Source organism: Morone saxatilis, unplaced genomic scaffold, assembly GCF_004916995.1.
Source record: "Morone saxatilis isolate NCDOM2014 unplaced genomic scaffold, NCSU_SB_2.0 Contig12, whole genome shotgun sequence".
Lineage (NCBI taxonomy): Eukaryota > Metazoa > Chordata > Actinopteri > Moronidae > Morone > Morone saxatilis.
In genome coordinates, this window is record NW_023339674.1 from 18,291,037 (window position 1) to 18,308,160 (window position 17,124).

At 42.4% G+C, this 17,124-nt stretch overlaps 1 protein-coding gene across 1 annotated transcript in view; it reads left to right on the forward strand.

Annotated features, from left to right (window-relative positions):
• celf5a (cugbp, Elav-like family member 5a) overlaps positions 1-17,124 on the forward strand; it is a 184,197-nt gene that overhangs the window by 97,440 nt on the left and 69,633 nt on the right. Inside the window, exon 3 of the mRNA XM_035654113.1 lies at positions 5,149-5,197. Within this exon, the coding sequence (XP_035510006.1) occupies positions 5,149-5,197 (49 nt within the window). The remainder of the gene's footprint in view (positions 1-5,148; positions 5,198-17,124) is intronic.

A 17,124-nucleotide genomic window follows, 5' to 3' on the forward strand; every position in this document is an offset into this window, starting at 1 on the left:
CTTCATTTGTAATTTCTGTATTTTTATTGTTAATGAACAATTAATGTGATCGCAATGAAGCACGTCATAACTATAAATCATTACACCATGGCGCTCTCTCTACTCTACTCTCTCTTTCTCCTTCCTTCTGTATACAGTACAGATTTATTAGCTGAAGCTGGGGGCCCCCGGACAGCCACCACTCAGCGCTCCCTCAGATCAATAATTGGAAATATTAATTATATCAGCAGAGACGGCCCAGTCAGAAGGGGACTGTTTATGCTCTTGTTACTGAGCAGTGCAGCAACATGAGCTTTGATGGCTCACTAATACGTATTAATGATCCCAAGACAAACATTACTCTATATTAAACCTGAGTGAAAGCCAGACGACATCGCATATATTGTATGGCTATTAGCGTTTTTTTATTGCAAGCACTGTAAGTAAGTGCTGATACATAACTGTTATAAAAATACTTTTACTACTGAATGATGAGCTTCTGCAAAACCAGGACAAGATTTCCTGCAATTTTATTCTGTTCACTGCATTCTCCTGTATTGGAGGTTCCTCATTTTGGATAATATGAAAGTTAAAGACTTGCAAAGTTTGGGGCTTGGAATTGCACCAGGTCTTTGAAACCCTTTCCAAAGAAGTATTATTGTCTTGCTACTGGCCCTCTCTAGGGTTTCAGCAGTGTGGAGTCTAGGACTCTGTACTGCTCAATCCCGCTAAACTCTACTAGTCATGAACTCATTACTGTTGCAGATAGTGCCAACAGTAGACTCTAAATCCTCCGCACTACTAACAGGCCAAGTCCTGACTACACTTCCTTGACTTGCTCAGTGTAATTTGAAATCAGACAGTGGAATGTCTTTTGTGTCCGGAGCCCAGGGTTTTCTGTTCTTTTTGTACCTAATTATAGTCTGGTATAAGGACATTTGCTCCCCAATCAGGCCAAACTTTACCAGGATACTGAGGTATGATAAAGTCAGAGAAAGAGTACATCGGTGTATTATGTTTGTTGCTGGTTTCAGTTAAAGAGTAGCAGGCCATCCGTCTTGAAGACTGGCTAACAAAAGACAGACAAACCAACAGGCAATGTGTGTATATTCCTGGCGTATTGCGCACTACATTATGTACTGTAGGCCTGAGGGTTTGTATCTCACCCTCCATATAAAACAGCAGCACACTAGTGCTAAGAGCTTTAATTCAACTGACTGGAGGCTCAACTGGGTAAATGAGACGGCTTAATAAAACCATATGGAACTATAGATTTGTCAAAGCCCTTGGAGCAGCACAGTTTGTAGAGTGGAAAAGAGAAAGACCAGGGCTTGAACGAGGAGAACAAAAACTGTATTTTCTACTAGAGGAAGAAGATGAAGCATAGTAATTCATTTGAAAGTTGTAAAGCCACTGAGTTGTTTCGAGTCATCAGAGAATCTTGTGTAGTCGCTGTATTTGTTAAAAAAAATGTCGATATGTTAATATTTTCCTACCAGCCACCATCATCATTGGTTTCAATGATGGCTGTTCCAACAATCACCAACAGATGTGAAAAAATTCTGGTTGTACATGCTGTCGCTGGCTCTCTGATGCTCGACCTCTCCTGTCCCCACTGTCTTCATCGTGCACAGAGTGTCAGAGTCTTAGTCGGAGCTGCTATAAATCACCTTGTTGCTGTATACCCTGTTGTAAAACTGGTCGCAATAAACCCTTAATTCACCAAGCTGGACGAGAAAAATATTCTGGCTTTACAGTTGTTTTTCCTCCCGCTCGTTTTTCGACTCAGTGAGTATAATTTACTGTGTTGCTGATCAGTGGCACTCGTTCAACGAAGGCAGACCATTAAATTAGCAAAATAAAATGACAAAAATCAGCCAAAAAACCACTGACGATGGACTTGATGCAATTGGCGTTAACTGATACAGTACGTTTGTCAACTCGACGACCCTAATATCCTCAGAAAGGTACCTGACACATCCTTTGTTTTTCAGTGTATTATAGCAGTATTTTACAGCTTCTCACTAACATGTAAATACACCATAAGCCAGCATAGCTTGTCAAGTTGTTTTCTTTTTTCTTTTTCTTTTTCTTTTATTAAATTTGCAGATCTCACGTGTCTGCAAGCTTGTTTTCATACAAAAAACACATATACTAGACTATAAATGTTTGACAATTTGTGATTTGAAGGACTGAAAGATGCAGCTGTCTTTTAAGAAAGTGTTTTTCAGTGGGCTACAGCTATGTTTTCTTCATGGGTCGTCAAATGCAAATAATACTGAACAAAATCAGAACAAATATTTGTAGGAGATAAATTGTAGGAGACAAATTATTTGTGCTTCACTGAATATTCCATTTGAATTGAGAACATCCCTAGCATTTATATTTTGAAAATGCATTTTTCATTATATTAACACCAGTCATGTCATGCCTGGTTTGGTAAACCCTATGTAATAAATCAAGGTGCTTAAGTCACATACACGTCCTCAGGTAAAAAAACATGGCAAGGACACAGAATATCAAGACAGACTAATTAAAGTTTCTCTCTCAATATCTGTTCAAGTTTAAAACACATTTTCATTATCTGGCGATTTGGGCAGTTTATAATTGAAAAAAAGCAAACATTAATTTTTAGCAGGGGTGTCTATAGGGAGGCGAGTGGTTGATTTGTAAATATACAGTGTTTGTACAGCGCAGTTGTGCTGCTATTTTTCAGTGTTTGAAAGAGAAAGGCAGGTAGGTGGAGTCAGAGCAGGATAAACGCCACTCAGCAGCGAACCAATCTTATCTAAGAGTTGCAGGCAGCGTTCCCTCTCTCTCTCTGTATGCACTCAATCTCTCTTACCCTTCTCTCAATCTCTTGTTGTCTTTCTACAATCTCTCCCCTTCTTTTCTTCTGGTTCTCTTTGTTACTCCCCTTACTCAAGGAATGGAGGGTTGAAAAACATTACAATTAAAACATGTTGTTATCTGTACATGAAGCTGCAGTAACCGTTTCACTCTGTTCATTGTTGGTGTGTTCGAGAAGCTACTAGCTCCAGCCCACAAATGACGAGTGAAAACGTGCCCTACAGTATCTGGAGTTAATGAATGGTCTCCTAGGCAACACCAGCACTTAATACATTTCACTTAAAGTTACCATGTCTGTGCATGTGTGAGCATGCATATAGTACAAGTGTTCTTTGCGACGTACATTTAATTTCTGCTGGAATTACACAATTTTCTTCATATGTGTTCAAGGGGAATGGAACAAACTGCGAGCCAATCAGCAGTGACTGTTCAGGACCATAATGCATTGGTCTCGGGCAAATAAATAGACCATTAAGCTGGCATGTTGGAGGCTGAACAGTAACAAGCTTTAGAGAGAGCTGCCTCCCACACGCAGGCACCCTGTAGATACGGCTGAGATCATAGCATGGTAGAGGAGCCACAGCCGCAGATTTGGCCTCCTCCATCGTGCATTTGAACAAAAATCAGCTGGCAGGATGGAAGCATCTTTTGTCCATTTGACATGTCAAAGGCAAATTCAAAGGTTCCCTGTGTTGTTGTGAAGGAGCAGAGGGTTGTAAAGTTATCTGTGAATTTGTCTTGCGGATGTTTTTTTCCCCCCATTCGGAGGTGTTTGTGTCTCGGAGATTGCTTTGAAACATGTGTGCGATAGTGTCGCGGTTGGTTCTGTAATCTATCCGTACATGCTGTGGAGCAGTGCGCCCTGTGGCTTGGCATTAGCATACTGTAGGGTTACTTTGCTTGTGTTATACAAGGAAAAGAAAGCACTTGTAGATGGGGAGGGAGAAGTATGGGTAGTGAGCCAAGAAACAAGGAGCTAAAACTTCAACCTTCACAAGCATAACATCCTCCCTGTTTTTCTACAAAGACTTAGCCGGTGCTAGTTATTATTTACGATGGGTAAATTTATGGAATAATTTCGGTGAGGGAAGGTTACTCAGTTCCTCAAGGTGAAAATGGATACGTTTAGCACTTAATGAATCGGGCCTGGGCCTCTCCCCCATATATCAGCATGTTATTAAGACATTTTAAAATCCCATTATGGTGTTTCTCCTTGAACTTGTCATGCTTTTATTGGACTGCCCTGTCTTTAAATCTGACCTTTTCAGCTTTGCTCCGGAATTGAATAGAAAAAAAGACACATGACAGGGCAATGGAACGAAATATACGTATGTAGGTATAAAAATATCAGCGCTGGATAGTTTTCAGTGATCTTACTGGGATGCCCAGTAATGGCAAATAGTTTCTAGCAATAAAAAGATGCTTAAATAGCAGCTACAAATGGTTTACTGTAAATGGCTGTGTGTGGTAAGAGGTTGCTTTTATGTTCCAGTAATCTTGTTATAAATTTGTGCCACTTTTGGCCCCAATTTTATTAAAATGTGTGGGTTTTTTTATTGTTAAATCTATTTGTTTTGGACTGAATTGTGGAAGGAGGGGCACTGGCATCCGATCCGTGCACATAAGTGATCTTGTAAGCTTTATGCACTGCTACAGCAGATATATACATATTATGTGTGTGGGTGAGTGTATAAACAGTATCTGTGCTAATATGTGACTCAGAGGCATATATTCAAATAAAAGAACAGTGCTGCAGCTGAAACAAACCTATTGTAAATCACAGCCGCATCTTTCAAACTTTTCCTCCAAACAAATCGCGCACTAAGTCTGGTGAAATTGTTCAACTTGAACAACAATAATGAAAAAAGAAGGAGGTAAAATTGGGGAAGGAGGAGAGCGTGACACAAAGACTGTGATGACAGAGGCATCTAATCCAGGCAATGCCATTCTTATCAGGGTCCAGTGGATTAGAGTGAGCCTCCTAACCAGAGAATCCTTCCCAGCCAGACACTCTCCACAGCCCAAGGGCCTGGATCAATAGGCCTGCATTGATCTCTCTCCTCCTGTGGCTGAATTCACTTTTATTAGGACTGCCTCGGCCATCCACTCAGACACACATATGCAGCCTTGCAGCCTCTCCATGCACCTGCCATGAAATATATAAATGGACATATAGGAACTTTGATCAGTATCGCAGAACAGCTATTAGTATGGGAGAGAGGGCCTTGACACCTCTGGTTTGTGGCCTCTTGTTGTACCAACGACAGCCTGAATCACCAGCACTAACCTCTCTGTTGCTCTTTCTTCTTTCTCCTCCAGATGACTCGCCCTATCCAGGTGAAACCGGCTGACAGCGAGAGCCGTGGAGGTAGTTGTCTTCTTTTCTTCATCATTTATTCATGTCCCCTTTTCATCTGCCTTATCTAGGCTAATTCTTTTCATTCTTTTCGTCTGATCTCATCTGTTCCACTGCTCTCATTGCAATATTTCTTCAGCCAACACTCTTTTTTTTATCTTATCCCAATTCCTTTTGTTCATGTTGCTGCACTAACATACATAATGCTAGCAGTTGGATCATTACATATAAAGTTTGTTAAATAGCTTAAACCGAACAGCCTTTGAATATATATTATATACATTACGAGATGAGATGAGATTTGGTGTCATCTTAGTTTGACTGCCTCTCTGCTTGTAGCAACATTTTAGTGAAAATGTCTGTAATCTCACCTCATACATATTGCAGTTTTTGTATTTGTTTCTGGTTCAGATTCACTGAGTTTGTGGATTAATCTCACATAGTTTAATGCTGCGTGTGCCCTTTACTATAATTGATTAAAGAGTCTGTCTTATTTAAAGTTTGTTGTAGGGGTGTTATGAGCTCCCCTGCTGCCATTATTGTTTCCTATGCCAAGTACATTCTCATTGTACTGTAAATTATATAGTGATTAGGCTCAATACCGGAAGCCATAGCCACGCAAAGTGGGCCACATGTTAAAGCATACACTGCTTGGTCTGTGTGTATTTGAAACACAAGAATAAATGGTATAGAGGGAGAGGAAATGGAGCAGGAGCTCATACAGCTTGCCAAACAATCAATAAATTTGCAGGGTTCTTGCCAAGATGCTCATTACTTGGCCTTAATTCTGTCGTCTTTGATCTCTCTTGTTTTTTGGAGCCTTTCATTTACTCACTGCCTATCTGCATATATGTTAATGGGATGAGGAGGCATCCTTTAAGTCAGTGGCAGAGATAATGAACTTTGCTGTTATTTTTTGGTAAGCATCTCATGTGTCACCCTGTAACAAAGCAGAGTGTCTTTTTGTTGTTTAATGGAGGAACGCTTTCTCATCCTGGTGGAGGGAAAGAGAGATTTAGAAGTGAAAAACAGGCGGGGAGAGAAAATGCAAGCACGATGCCAACTGCATACAGCTGCCATGCTGCACTTCTGAGGCTTTACCTAAAAACCTCTGCCTGTTTTGGGTGAATTAGGATGGCTGGCCACTTTGGCTGCCTGTCAAATGCACACAATCTTCAAAGGACAGCATAACCCCTTGAGATGGATGGAGGAAAGGCCAATAAAGATCACTCTCAGTCCTTCATGTTTTCTTTCTTTCTTTCTTTCTTTCTTTCTTTCTTTCTTTTTTCTTTCTTTTCTTCATTTTTTCTTCTTTTCCTTCATCTTCCCTCCTTCTCTCATTCATTCATTCAGAGCAGAGTGGTGAGTCAAGCGAAAGGGTCTTGTGCTGTCAAGATTGATGTCCCCTATAGCTCCATTGATTTTGCCATTGTGGTGCTGTGTGTCCACATTAACAATGACACTCAGCTGTCTCTTTACTTGGTTAGGAGTGGCTGGTTTTAGAGCTCCCAGGGCACTTTGGTCAGTATGGGGTCCTCTTACTGGCCAGCCGTGGGGACCCCACTGAGGAACAAATGAGTGCTGGAACAGACCTGAGAGTTGCGCATCATCTTAAATGAACAGGTCAGAGTGGCGCCACAGGGGCAATCAAACACTAGCATGACTTTAATGGGTTAGGAGGTAGAAGCAAAAGCAAAATGGGGAAACAGGAGGGGAATGGAACTGAATTTCATTTTTTTAATCTTGTATTCTCATCCTACTTATAATTTCCTGTGTGACATTATCATTGGCAAAGATAATTTAGGCTTTCTCCATATCTGGTTCTGTCTTTAGCTGCTCTTGCTACTGTTAGCTGATACACTGTGGTGCTGCTGATGCTCCTCCATGGCCTACTTTTACAAGCCCTAACTTCTTTTTGCTGTAAAACACTGAAGAGGATTTCATTGTGCTGTCTGTAATTTCAGCGTAATGTAATTATTGCTCTCCTTATTTCACATTGCCAGAACTGCCAAGATTAAATTGTTATTTTGATCCTTATTTGCCTGCTGTTGCCAGAATCCAGATCAATAACTTCAAGACTATAACTTAGCATGGTGTACAGGAGCTGGAAGAGTGAATGCAAAAGTATTAATTAGCCTTCAGTGCAGTAGAGAGAGGGACACCAGGGACAGACCCAGTCTGGCCTGCTCTCTCAGGGGCCACACTGCTAGTCCGATAGGGGCCATATATTCCTCAGTGCACACAGTCACACTACAACACACAGTCATACTAATTAGTCCCTTAATCTCATTATGAGGAGGACCATTCAGATCACCTGCACTAGGTTGGTCGTCCATCAGGGAAAGACCTGTTTCTGTGGTTTTATGCCTGCTGGGCCTGCGCTCCTCTAGGAACAACTCTGTACTGTTATTAATACCAGACAGCCCCAGACCAGATCAGTGTCCCTGGTTACACTTTCTGTAAAAACTGCAGTTTCGATGCCTGCCTATAGCCATTAAACAGGAAGACAATGGAACATATTCTTCTAATTCCACTAAATATTTGATGACTCTTTCACATTTGATCAAAACTGAACAGTTTCCCATTGGAGATGTTCATCGCTTTCACCTTATCTGATAGAACAAACTGGTAGAAATAACAGTACGGCAAGACACGCGCTAGCTCACTGAGGCCATACGAGTAAACCACCTTGCCTATAGAAATTAAAGGGAAATATACGGTGGAGTAAATCCTTCCAAACACGCCGTCAGCCCCTGCTGCTGCCTAACAAAGACACACTGTGAAATGAATATTAATGGCCAATCACCTACCTAATCTAGCAGAACAGCAGCCGTTACACATTGAGCCACCAGCACTGTGAATGTCTCCGTCACTGATGACGCAGACCGTTCTGGGATGTTTCTGTTGGGGAGACGTTTAAAGAGGCGCAGCGAGGAGGCAGCAGGGACCTGTCTTTCTCGTTTTCTCCTCACAGGTCTCTGATATAAAATAGATTGATTTTCCATCACACATGGCACTGATGACTGGCACTGACTGCTGCTGATATTTCATTTTTGAAGGGCTGTTCAGTGCCTCCTTAGAGAGCTTGGGGTCCTTACACAGGATAAATCAGCTTTAACCACTTTGATTTCATCCTAAACCCTTTACCAATGGCACCCCCCTCAGCATCACCATTACTTCCTTCTTCTTGTTTCCTTCTTTGTGGGTCTTTCTTTATTAATTTTTTTTTCATATAATCTTTTTAATCATCCTATAAGAGCTGTCCTGGTCTCGGGCTAACTTATCTTTTCTGTTTAAGTACTACATTGTTTTGTTCCTTAATGGCTCTTCACATTGCCCTTTTTAACCCATTGTTAAGGTTTAGAGCTCAGAGATCGTCCAGAAAGCAGAGAGAGGAGCAGGCTAGCTGTCAGCTGGGGCTCTGTTGGTGTTGCAGCAGGCCTGCCTGGCACAGCTAGAGCTACAGCCCACTGAGGAGGCCTGGATTAGAAACAGGCTCTGGCATTATCAAGGCAGGCCTGCCGCCCACGCACACACCCACACAGAGAGGACAAACAGGCAAACGCATACATACCCATACGGCTCTGACACACACACACACACACACACACTCTCGCCCTCATGCTAACACACACGCAGTGGGAAGTTGGATGTACATGATAATAGGAACACGTGTGCACACACAGGGACATGCCCAGTACAGGTTACATATTTACACACAGACACACACACAATGTACACATATGCTGAATGGAATGGGCCAATTTTCTTTTCATGAGCTGTGTTTCATGTTGTGGGCCAAGCAGCGGCATTGCATTGTGTTTGTGTGTTTACTTCAACTGAAGGACAATGAAAAGGTTTGCTCCAGTTCACTGAGATGTGACGGAACAAAGAGAGAGAGAGAGAACCAGAGCGAGAGGTAATAAGCTAAATGGAGAGCGAGGACAAAAAAAGAAAAGAAAGAAAGATTGGGAATCTAGATTGAGAGAGCAGGTTTACATGCTCTGTTGCTGTTCTGCGCTCAGTTTTTGATGATGAATTTATCTGGCGTGAAAGACAACAGAGTGGTCCATGTATTAAACATCAGTGGCGTTCTCCTTTTCCTTACTAGAGAGACGAGCTCCCCATGTCAGAGCAGCTCAGTAATGAACCAAGCAGGACGGCGTCTAAGCTCCACTGATCCCCCTTTAGGAAAGAGAGGAGGAATGAAGGAGAGAGGGATAGTTAGAGGGAGAGGAATGAGGGGTGAAAAGATGGATGGTGAGAGGAGCGAGGTGAAAGAGGGGGAATTTGTTCTGAGAGAGAGAAAGAGAGAGAGGGAACAAGTGCAAAATAAACAGAGAAAAGTGTGGATAAACCGGGAGAGAGGAAGGGGCCGCAGGGGCAAAGCAAAACCTGAACAGTATATCTTCTCCCTTCGGAGAGAAGAAAACTATAGATTACTGGTCACAATGTGCTTGGCTGGGCATAAATGGAGAGATCTTGAAATAGTAGGGAGCATGTTCAGAGGTTGTGGGATCAGGGTGAGCTAATCCAATGGTAAGGCCAGCTGCGGGTCACACATTCAGAGCTCACACTCCTTGTCCAAATCCCCTCTGGTGCTCTTACACAAACAATACTGATGCGTAGGCCTCGACTAGCCCAGAGTTCAGTCAGCTAACTCCACCAAGCTGGCCTGGGATGTTCAGGTCACTCTGCCCGTAAGCTCTTAAATTTACCCTCACATCAGTACAGAATAGGATGGGCTTGGGGGAATTTAGGTTTATGGAAGACAGACAAGGGGAGAGAAAGCGGGAGAGCAACGCAACAGACCAACAGAGAGTGAGAGAGAAATGATGAAATCATTTCTATAGGGATGTGCTTTGCTCCTGAGGGTCAGATTGTGCTGAGGCTGTCAGAGTTATGCAGAGTCAGTGGAAGAAGTAGATCACAACAATTCTCTCGTACACTGGGTAGGTGGAGATCAATTAGCCTTATCTAAAAAACTACTAATGATAATACCAATGCAAAACTTGCTGACACGGCAAAGAACAACGAGAGGAAGCAGAGTGATGATGTAATGAATTTAGCTAGTTTAAAGATGCAGTATTTCTGCAAACACAGTGTCTCATGCTCTTTTTTTTCAACAAAATACACTATTACTGCAACTTCTGTGGTACACTCAGTCAGCACATACGCAGATGGAAGCAGCAGCTACTTAGTTACTTACAGCGTGTTGACAAAATAACAGAAACACCGTATAATATTATACGTACAATATCTCACTCCCATGGAAATTGCTACAATCTGTTGTATTTGATTGGATGGTAGTGTTTTATCACATCTACCCTCTGCACTCTCCTTTAAATATGCATACATACATAAGTTCAGCTAAACACACATTCTTCCTCGCTCCCCTTTTTTTAAAAACACACACATCCACTTCCACTCCATCCGTCGTTCGTTCGCGATGGTCTCGTAGCGTAGGCGGATCAGCAAAGGTTACTGTTGAACACAGAAAGGAAAGGTCAGAAATCATGTTTAGTTTTCCTGGGGCCAGGAGGTAATTCCAGCCAGCAGATTGTGTTCAGACGAGCAAGCAGGCAGGGCAGGCCAGTGGTGGAGATGCTCATGCAGAAGGAAGCGAGGCGGGGATGGGGACAAGGTTATCCAGTCAGCCACTGCCTCTCAGCCCCTCCGCTGTCACCCTTAATAACACCCTCTCCCTTATCACCGCAACAATCACCTTGAGAAACAAACTTGTCTTCTTTCAGAGAGGGATGGAGATGGGGAAGAGACAGCCCCCGTATGCATCTGGTCTGCCATTCTCATTACAGCACCTCAACCTCTTTGGGGACAGACAGACTGCAGATCAATTTAGTGCTCAATTCTCTACACTTTATAATTCATTCTCCCTCTCTGTCTCTCTCTCTCTCTCTCTCTCTTTGTCCCCCCTCTGGTTCTCCTGCCTTTTTCATTTTACCCTTTGAACACATCAAAACATGCAGATGTACAATAGTTGTCCACATTCCTGTGACAATGAGGTGCTTTAAGTTCTGTACAATGCAAATGTAGCGCTTTGGCATTTGAGTTGTCATTTCTCGAGCAACATAGAGAATCCTATGTGTCAATGTGACAAAAAAAGATTAAAGAATTATGGTATTGATGCAAGATACAGTGAAGCCCACTAAATGGTTGACCTCCATCATTTGACCACCACTTAACTTTGGATATCAGTTAAGAAAAATTTAGATGCAACAATATGGACCATTATGGTTGTGCCCTCAAATGTGCATTTTACAATTATGCAAAATATTTTGTATAGTACATATATTTGAAGATTTGTAACATCAAATCAAACATGATGTTAATAAAAATAATTGCTATTTTTTTTAGCTGTATCAGTCATTTTACAGGTATCTGCCTGTTTTGAATGCAAGCAATAATCCCACAGTACAATTACAGAACTTCTATTGTGCTAGATTAGCAAAGAGGCTTGTTATGCTAACCTGCTGAGAACGTATAGAGTACAGTAGCATGGGGATAATAAAGAAAGAAATCTGGCCTTTTTAAGGCTGTCCTTATTTAGACTTTGGTTTGTAACATTTTAATTTTATTGTCCATTTCATTTCCATTCACTTAAAACAACCTGTGTGCAGTACATTAAGAGGAAAGCAGCGTCTGCAGCCTATTTTACTGCAGACATTTATTCCACTGCTAAGTATCCTTTCTTAATCCTTAACTGTCTTAGTTTAACTTGAATATTGTGAATATAAGAGTCCTGCAGATTGAATTAAACATGTGATCATTTGTGCTCCTAGTCATACATTGAAGTTGAGCATGACATGCTGATGTCAAATCTACCTATATACCCACCGTGTAAGCAGATGATGGCAATGACAAGTCCGTACCTGAGGCTGATAAACTGGTGTGTAGATTTGTGTGTGTGTGTGTCCTCTGTGGACTTGGTGCTCTGTGATTGCAGTGGAGCTGGAGGAGGCCAAGCAAGGGCTCTGATTGGAGGACAGAGTCTGTGCAACCTCTGCCAAATCACTGCAATCACCCGTTTGCTCCTTCTCCCTGCTTTAATGACACCACTTCATAAGGAACCAGGCTCATCAAGCAGCCCACCACACACATACACACACACACACGACACACACACACACGAACACCAAATACACGAACGACACACACATATACACACCACAACCCACGAGTGGAAAGGTCAAGGCAGTGGCAGATGCGCGGGCGGGCACGGGGCAGGGCCTCTGGAACAGGAAGGAGCAGGTCCAGACCAGCAGATTTGGGAGGGGAGTAAAGGGGCAGGACTGGGAGACACACAGCAAATACACACACACACAACAACACACACACACACACATACAGTCACGCACTCATATAAATATAACACTCATACATCAGAGATACAACCTCCACTCCCCACTTTGGGGTTGAGTTAGACTGAGTTAGACAAGTGTCATGACGTGCAGTATTGGGTTTCAGAAGTCTGTATTTACAGCATACAGGTTAAAAACAAAGAAATAATCATTTATTCAAATCCTAGAATGTTATTGAGATATTTTTCAGGCAGTTTGTTCATTTTCAGGCCAGCAATAGATTTTGTCCTCCTCTCTTCGCTGCCTGGCCTCTGTCCAGCGCTGAATTCTCTGCCCTAATTTTGTGAGACCTTTGCCCCCGATACTCTGTGTGGAAAGAAAGTGTGCTGTTTGTTCAGTGAGAGAGGCCAGAGACTATTTTGATTTGTCTATACAAAAACTGACAAGAGAGAAACAAAATGATGGTCATGCACAAACACTGGCCCATTTCAATTCCCTCAAACACTAAGAAATGCCACATTTCAGCTTCCAGCTGTTAGCTGTTGAGAGTTAATACTGATTGAGTCTTTCAGTGTGTTAAATATGAAGAGAAATGTGTTTCTGTTTTTCAAGATTGTTGTTATTTTCTTCTGTGGTAACTGTTATGTGAAAATGATCTTGGATGTCTCATGACTGGGGAAATGAAATGAGCATGAGTAACACATGGAAAAATGAGAGGGCAAACACAAGAGAAAGAATGGCGGGGCAAATAAGTGATGACAAAGAAAGAGACAGGAAAGAAGAAAACAAGAGCTTTTCCCACCTCGGGTTATGGACAGAGAGAAAAAGCCTTTCCAATCAGTGTAAAAGAGAACTCAAAATATATGCAATGCAGTCCCTCTTTCTTTTTGTCTACACAACACAACAAACTGCAATTTCACTCTGAAAATGTTTGTGGAGCACTTTAGTGTGGGGGAAAATGAAAACAACAATATGCCACCGCCAGATAAATAAAAATGCCAGATCAAATATTTATTTTTTTAAAATATATATATTTTTTTTTTTCATTTTTACACATTAGATGCATGCATGAGGATAGTAATAGATTTCAGAGAGAATTTAAGCTCTGCTGGTATAAACCAGTTACAGCAGCACAAAGTTAGAAAAACAAGAAACAAAGTTATAGAGAAAACAATGAGCTGTAAACTCAGCTAGATCTTCATGTCTGTCCCTCTTGCTTAACCTCTTCTTTCCTCTGGCTCTCGATTTCAGCATATTAACTCCACTAGCCTCTCATATCACCCTCTGTCTCTCTCACTATTAGATCCAGCCGTTCACTTAAATCACTACATTGTGCTACAATTGGACTGGAGAGGACACCTGCTTCAACCAAATGTTTCAAGCAGAGATATAGATTAAGTAGATTAGTACTACGAGCCATGGAATTCAGCTATGTTTAATGCCGATATTGTCTGCAACTTTAGCTATGGCAGCAAGTTAAGCACTGACAAGGACAGAGGACATAGGGATGACGAGGAAGAACTTGGGATGACGTGCCTGTGATGCACCATTAGGGAATGCCAACGTTGGTTCAGTGGGCACCGTAAAGAGGCTTTTAAATAAGGCCCAGCCACGTCTCACCTGCCTTTCCCATCTCATCTGCTGAGACGACAAATAGCGCTGCGAGCAAGCACGCACTGTGACACACAGTCCCATGATTGCCCACCCGCCCACTCTCCATCCACCGTCTTTCCACCCATCTGCCAGTCAAACGAGTGCAGAGGTAATGGAGAGAGAAGCAGTCATTCTGGGGCTGTAAAACTGCAGCAGCCGAAAAGATGATTGGGGCAGCCTTTGCTTTGGTGCATGAAGGAAGAAGGAGTGTTTTAACATTATTCATAAGTGTGTGTGTGTGTGTGTGTGTGTGTGTGTGTGTGTATTCCTGACTGAGTCATTACTGCTGCAAGTACGAGTGTTGATGTGGTCATGCTCTGAGTGGCCTGGCCTTACCATGGTTCATGGTAACTCGTAATGTGAGTTTGTATTTTCTCCTTTAAAACGGACCCCTGTAATCCTCTTCTCTCACTAGATCCCTTAGATCTCACTCTGATATTTCTACCAGGTTCTTCCTATCCCCTAATGTGCGCTTTGTTTGCCTTTTCTGTCCTTTATTCTTTCTTCCTTACTCTGTTGACTTTTCCCCTGCCCCCCTCTCATTGATGAGTCTATCAGGCAAACTGGCATTGTCAGGGATGATTGGTGAATGGCTCTCTTTGCAAAGAAGTTAATAAGCGTATCCCCCGACACTTCAGTTCTTAGGGGCTTGTGACCAGGTCCAAACACAGGCCATCTTGATTGCCTCTTTGCAATAAACATGAAGAGGCCTCTGCTTAAGAATACAAAGACAGCCGAGGTTGCATTGGGGAATAACTAGAAAGAAGAATGAGGCTTCAAATGGCCGCCGTACCTTTGGCTACGGAAACTCTGACCTGACACTTGAACCAATTTTATAGAATGTGAACTTCAAAGAGCACTTTGATAGTGGAGGGAGTCATCGGGTGAGATCTGAGGGACCGCGCTGTCTTTTCATTCTAGATTAGCTACTGAGTTGGACTTAGACTAATGACAGAGGTAGAGCAGTGTCTTGATAAGGAAGAGATCTCCATCTGGAACAGATGTTATTTGCTATAGAATGACAACAGCTGATAGATATCCACAGACATGCTTTTTTTCCAATATTGTATTGCAAATCTTCCCCCTCAGTATCCCCCTACAGCAATAAACTTGTCACAAAACCCAAAACATGGCACATCATCGTTTGAAATATAAATAAGCCCATTCGTTACCTATTGATTTTCCTACCATTAGGGAAGCGAATGGCTCAGATGTTGTTGATGTGGAAGATATTGTGGGTCAATATTGTGTTGCTCTTAAAAGCCACTGGAGATTTTCAAGAAATTCGGCAGGGGCAAAGAAAAGAGGCCACTCTACAACTCTAATATTAAGAAAATGTCTGGACTAGTTCAGGGACATCTGCCTGGCATTAATGTTATCAGGGAATCGGGGAGCAGTGCCGGCACAATGTGCTTTAGGGAAAGGTACAGCCCGCAACAGCTGCCTGCCTAGACTGCTGGCACACATCAACCTAATATGCTGGATTGGAAGCAGGAATTGATTCCTGAATGTTAAAGTGAAACCTTGAAGCACTGCTGCGACCCTCTTACTCCGACTGTTGGAGGGAGGGGTGCTTTTGCAAGGCGATTTGGCATCCATATCTGATTGGGTCTCTTAATCTACGGCAGCTCAGTTTGACAAAACCAATCTGAGAGCAGGGGCAGCAGCCAATGACAGGAGGAACATGTTAAATCTGAGCCTACCGAGTGTAAGACAGGAGGACAGCGTCTTTTGGCTGCATTGTGGGTGTAATGATAGCTGCTACAGCAATGGTATCAAGAGATGCTCCCTCTCCCAGGTCAAGGAGGGACTGGAGGTTGAGATGCTTATGGGATGGGAAGTCCCGGCTCACTGGCTGTCAGCCCCTCCGCCCTCTTTCCTTCTATCCTCCCACCCTTCCTCCATCCCTCCATCCTCCTGTTATTTTAGGAATCTTTTCTTGGCCTCCCAGCATGTACAATCTGAATTATTTATCTGGAGAAATGGGATCCCTGCACGACAGTGAAACAGGATTTTATTTGTACCGTTTGATTCCATTAAAATAAACAAAGTGCAGCCCCTGCCATGTTAATTTTCACACCCCCAGCTAGGGCTGACCAATAATTCAATATTATCATTTATCTAGTTTCATCTGAATCGTGTCTTGAATATAATTCATTATCATTATCAATCAAAAGGCATTTTTTTTTTGAAGAACACAGTTCACTGCTTTGGAAATCAGTTTATTTTATTTTAGATTTGACATATATAGCATATATATCATACAGTATATATCAATATAGAAAATTATCCTAATCAATATTGCGATGATTCATTTAGCCATGTCACCCAGCCCTGCCTGCACGCCACCCTCCTCTTTTTCCATTTCTTTTCTGTTGCTTCACATATTGTGTTTGCGTGAGACGATTCTACTTACGTGCTATTCCACGAGTAACCCACTTATTAATGTCCTTCGTCTGTCTTTATTGCACATGATGAGGGCAAATTGCCTATTTCCACTCTTATCACACGAGGCCACAAACAGAACAGAAAAAGCTGAAAACAGTCTACAGACAGCTTCATCTTAGCATGAAATGAATGTGACCTACAACTGCAGAGAAGTAATGTACAGCAACAGCACCGAGGAAACAAAGGGTTCTGTCAAAATCCTGTGTTATCTCACCAGTGTGTCTGCGAAATCCTTTCTGCTCTTGTGTGTGCATGTCAAGCTGCCTTGCCTTCTATCTGGATAACATTAATGAAAGGTGAAAGAGGGAATAATCAAAGATCACAATATTTTACCCTTGATACCGATGCGTGTTCGTACGCTGCTGGCAGGAGAGATCTCCTCGCCGTTCAGCTCAGCTCTGATCTGACATTAAGATTCAATGCTACATTTCTCTCTCCAGCTCACTCGTCTCGCTTTCTCTCTCATTCCCCCAGTACCCCCACCCCCACACCCCCACCTCTGTCCACTCAGCCTGGTTG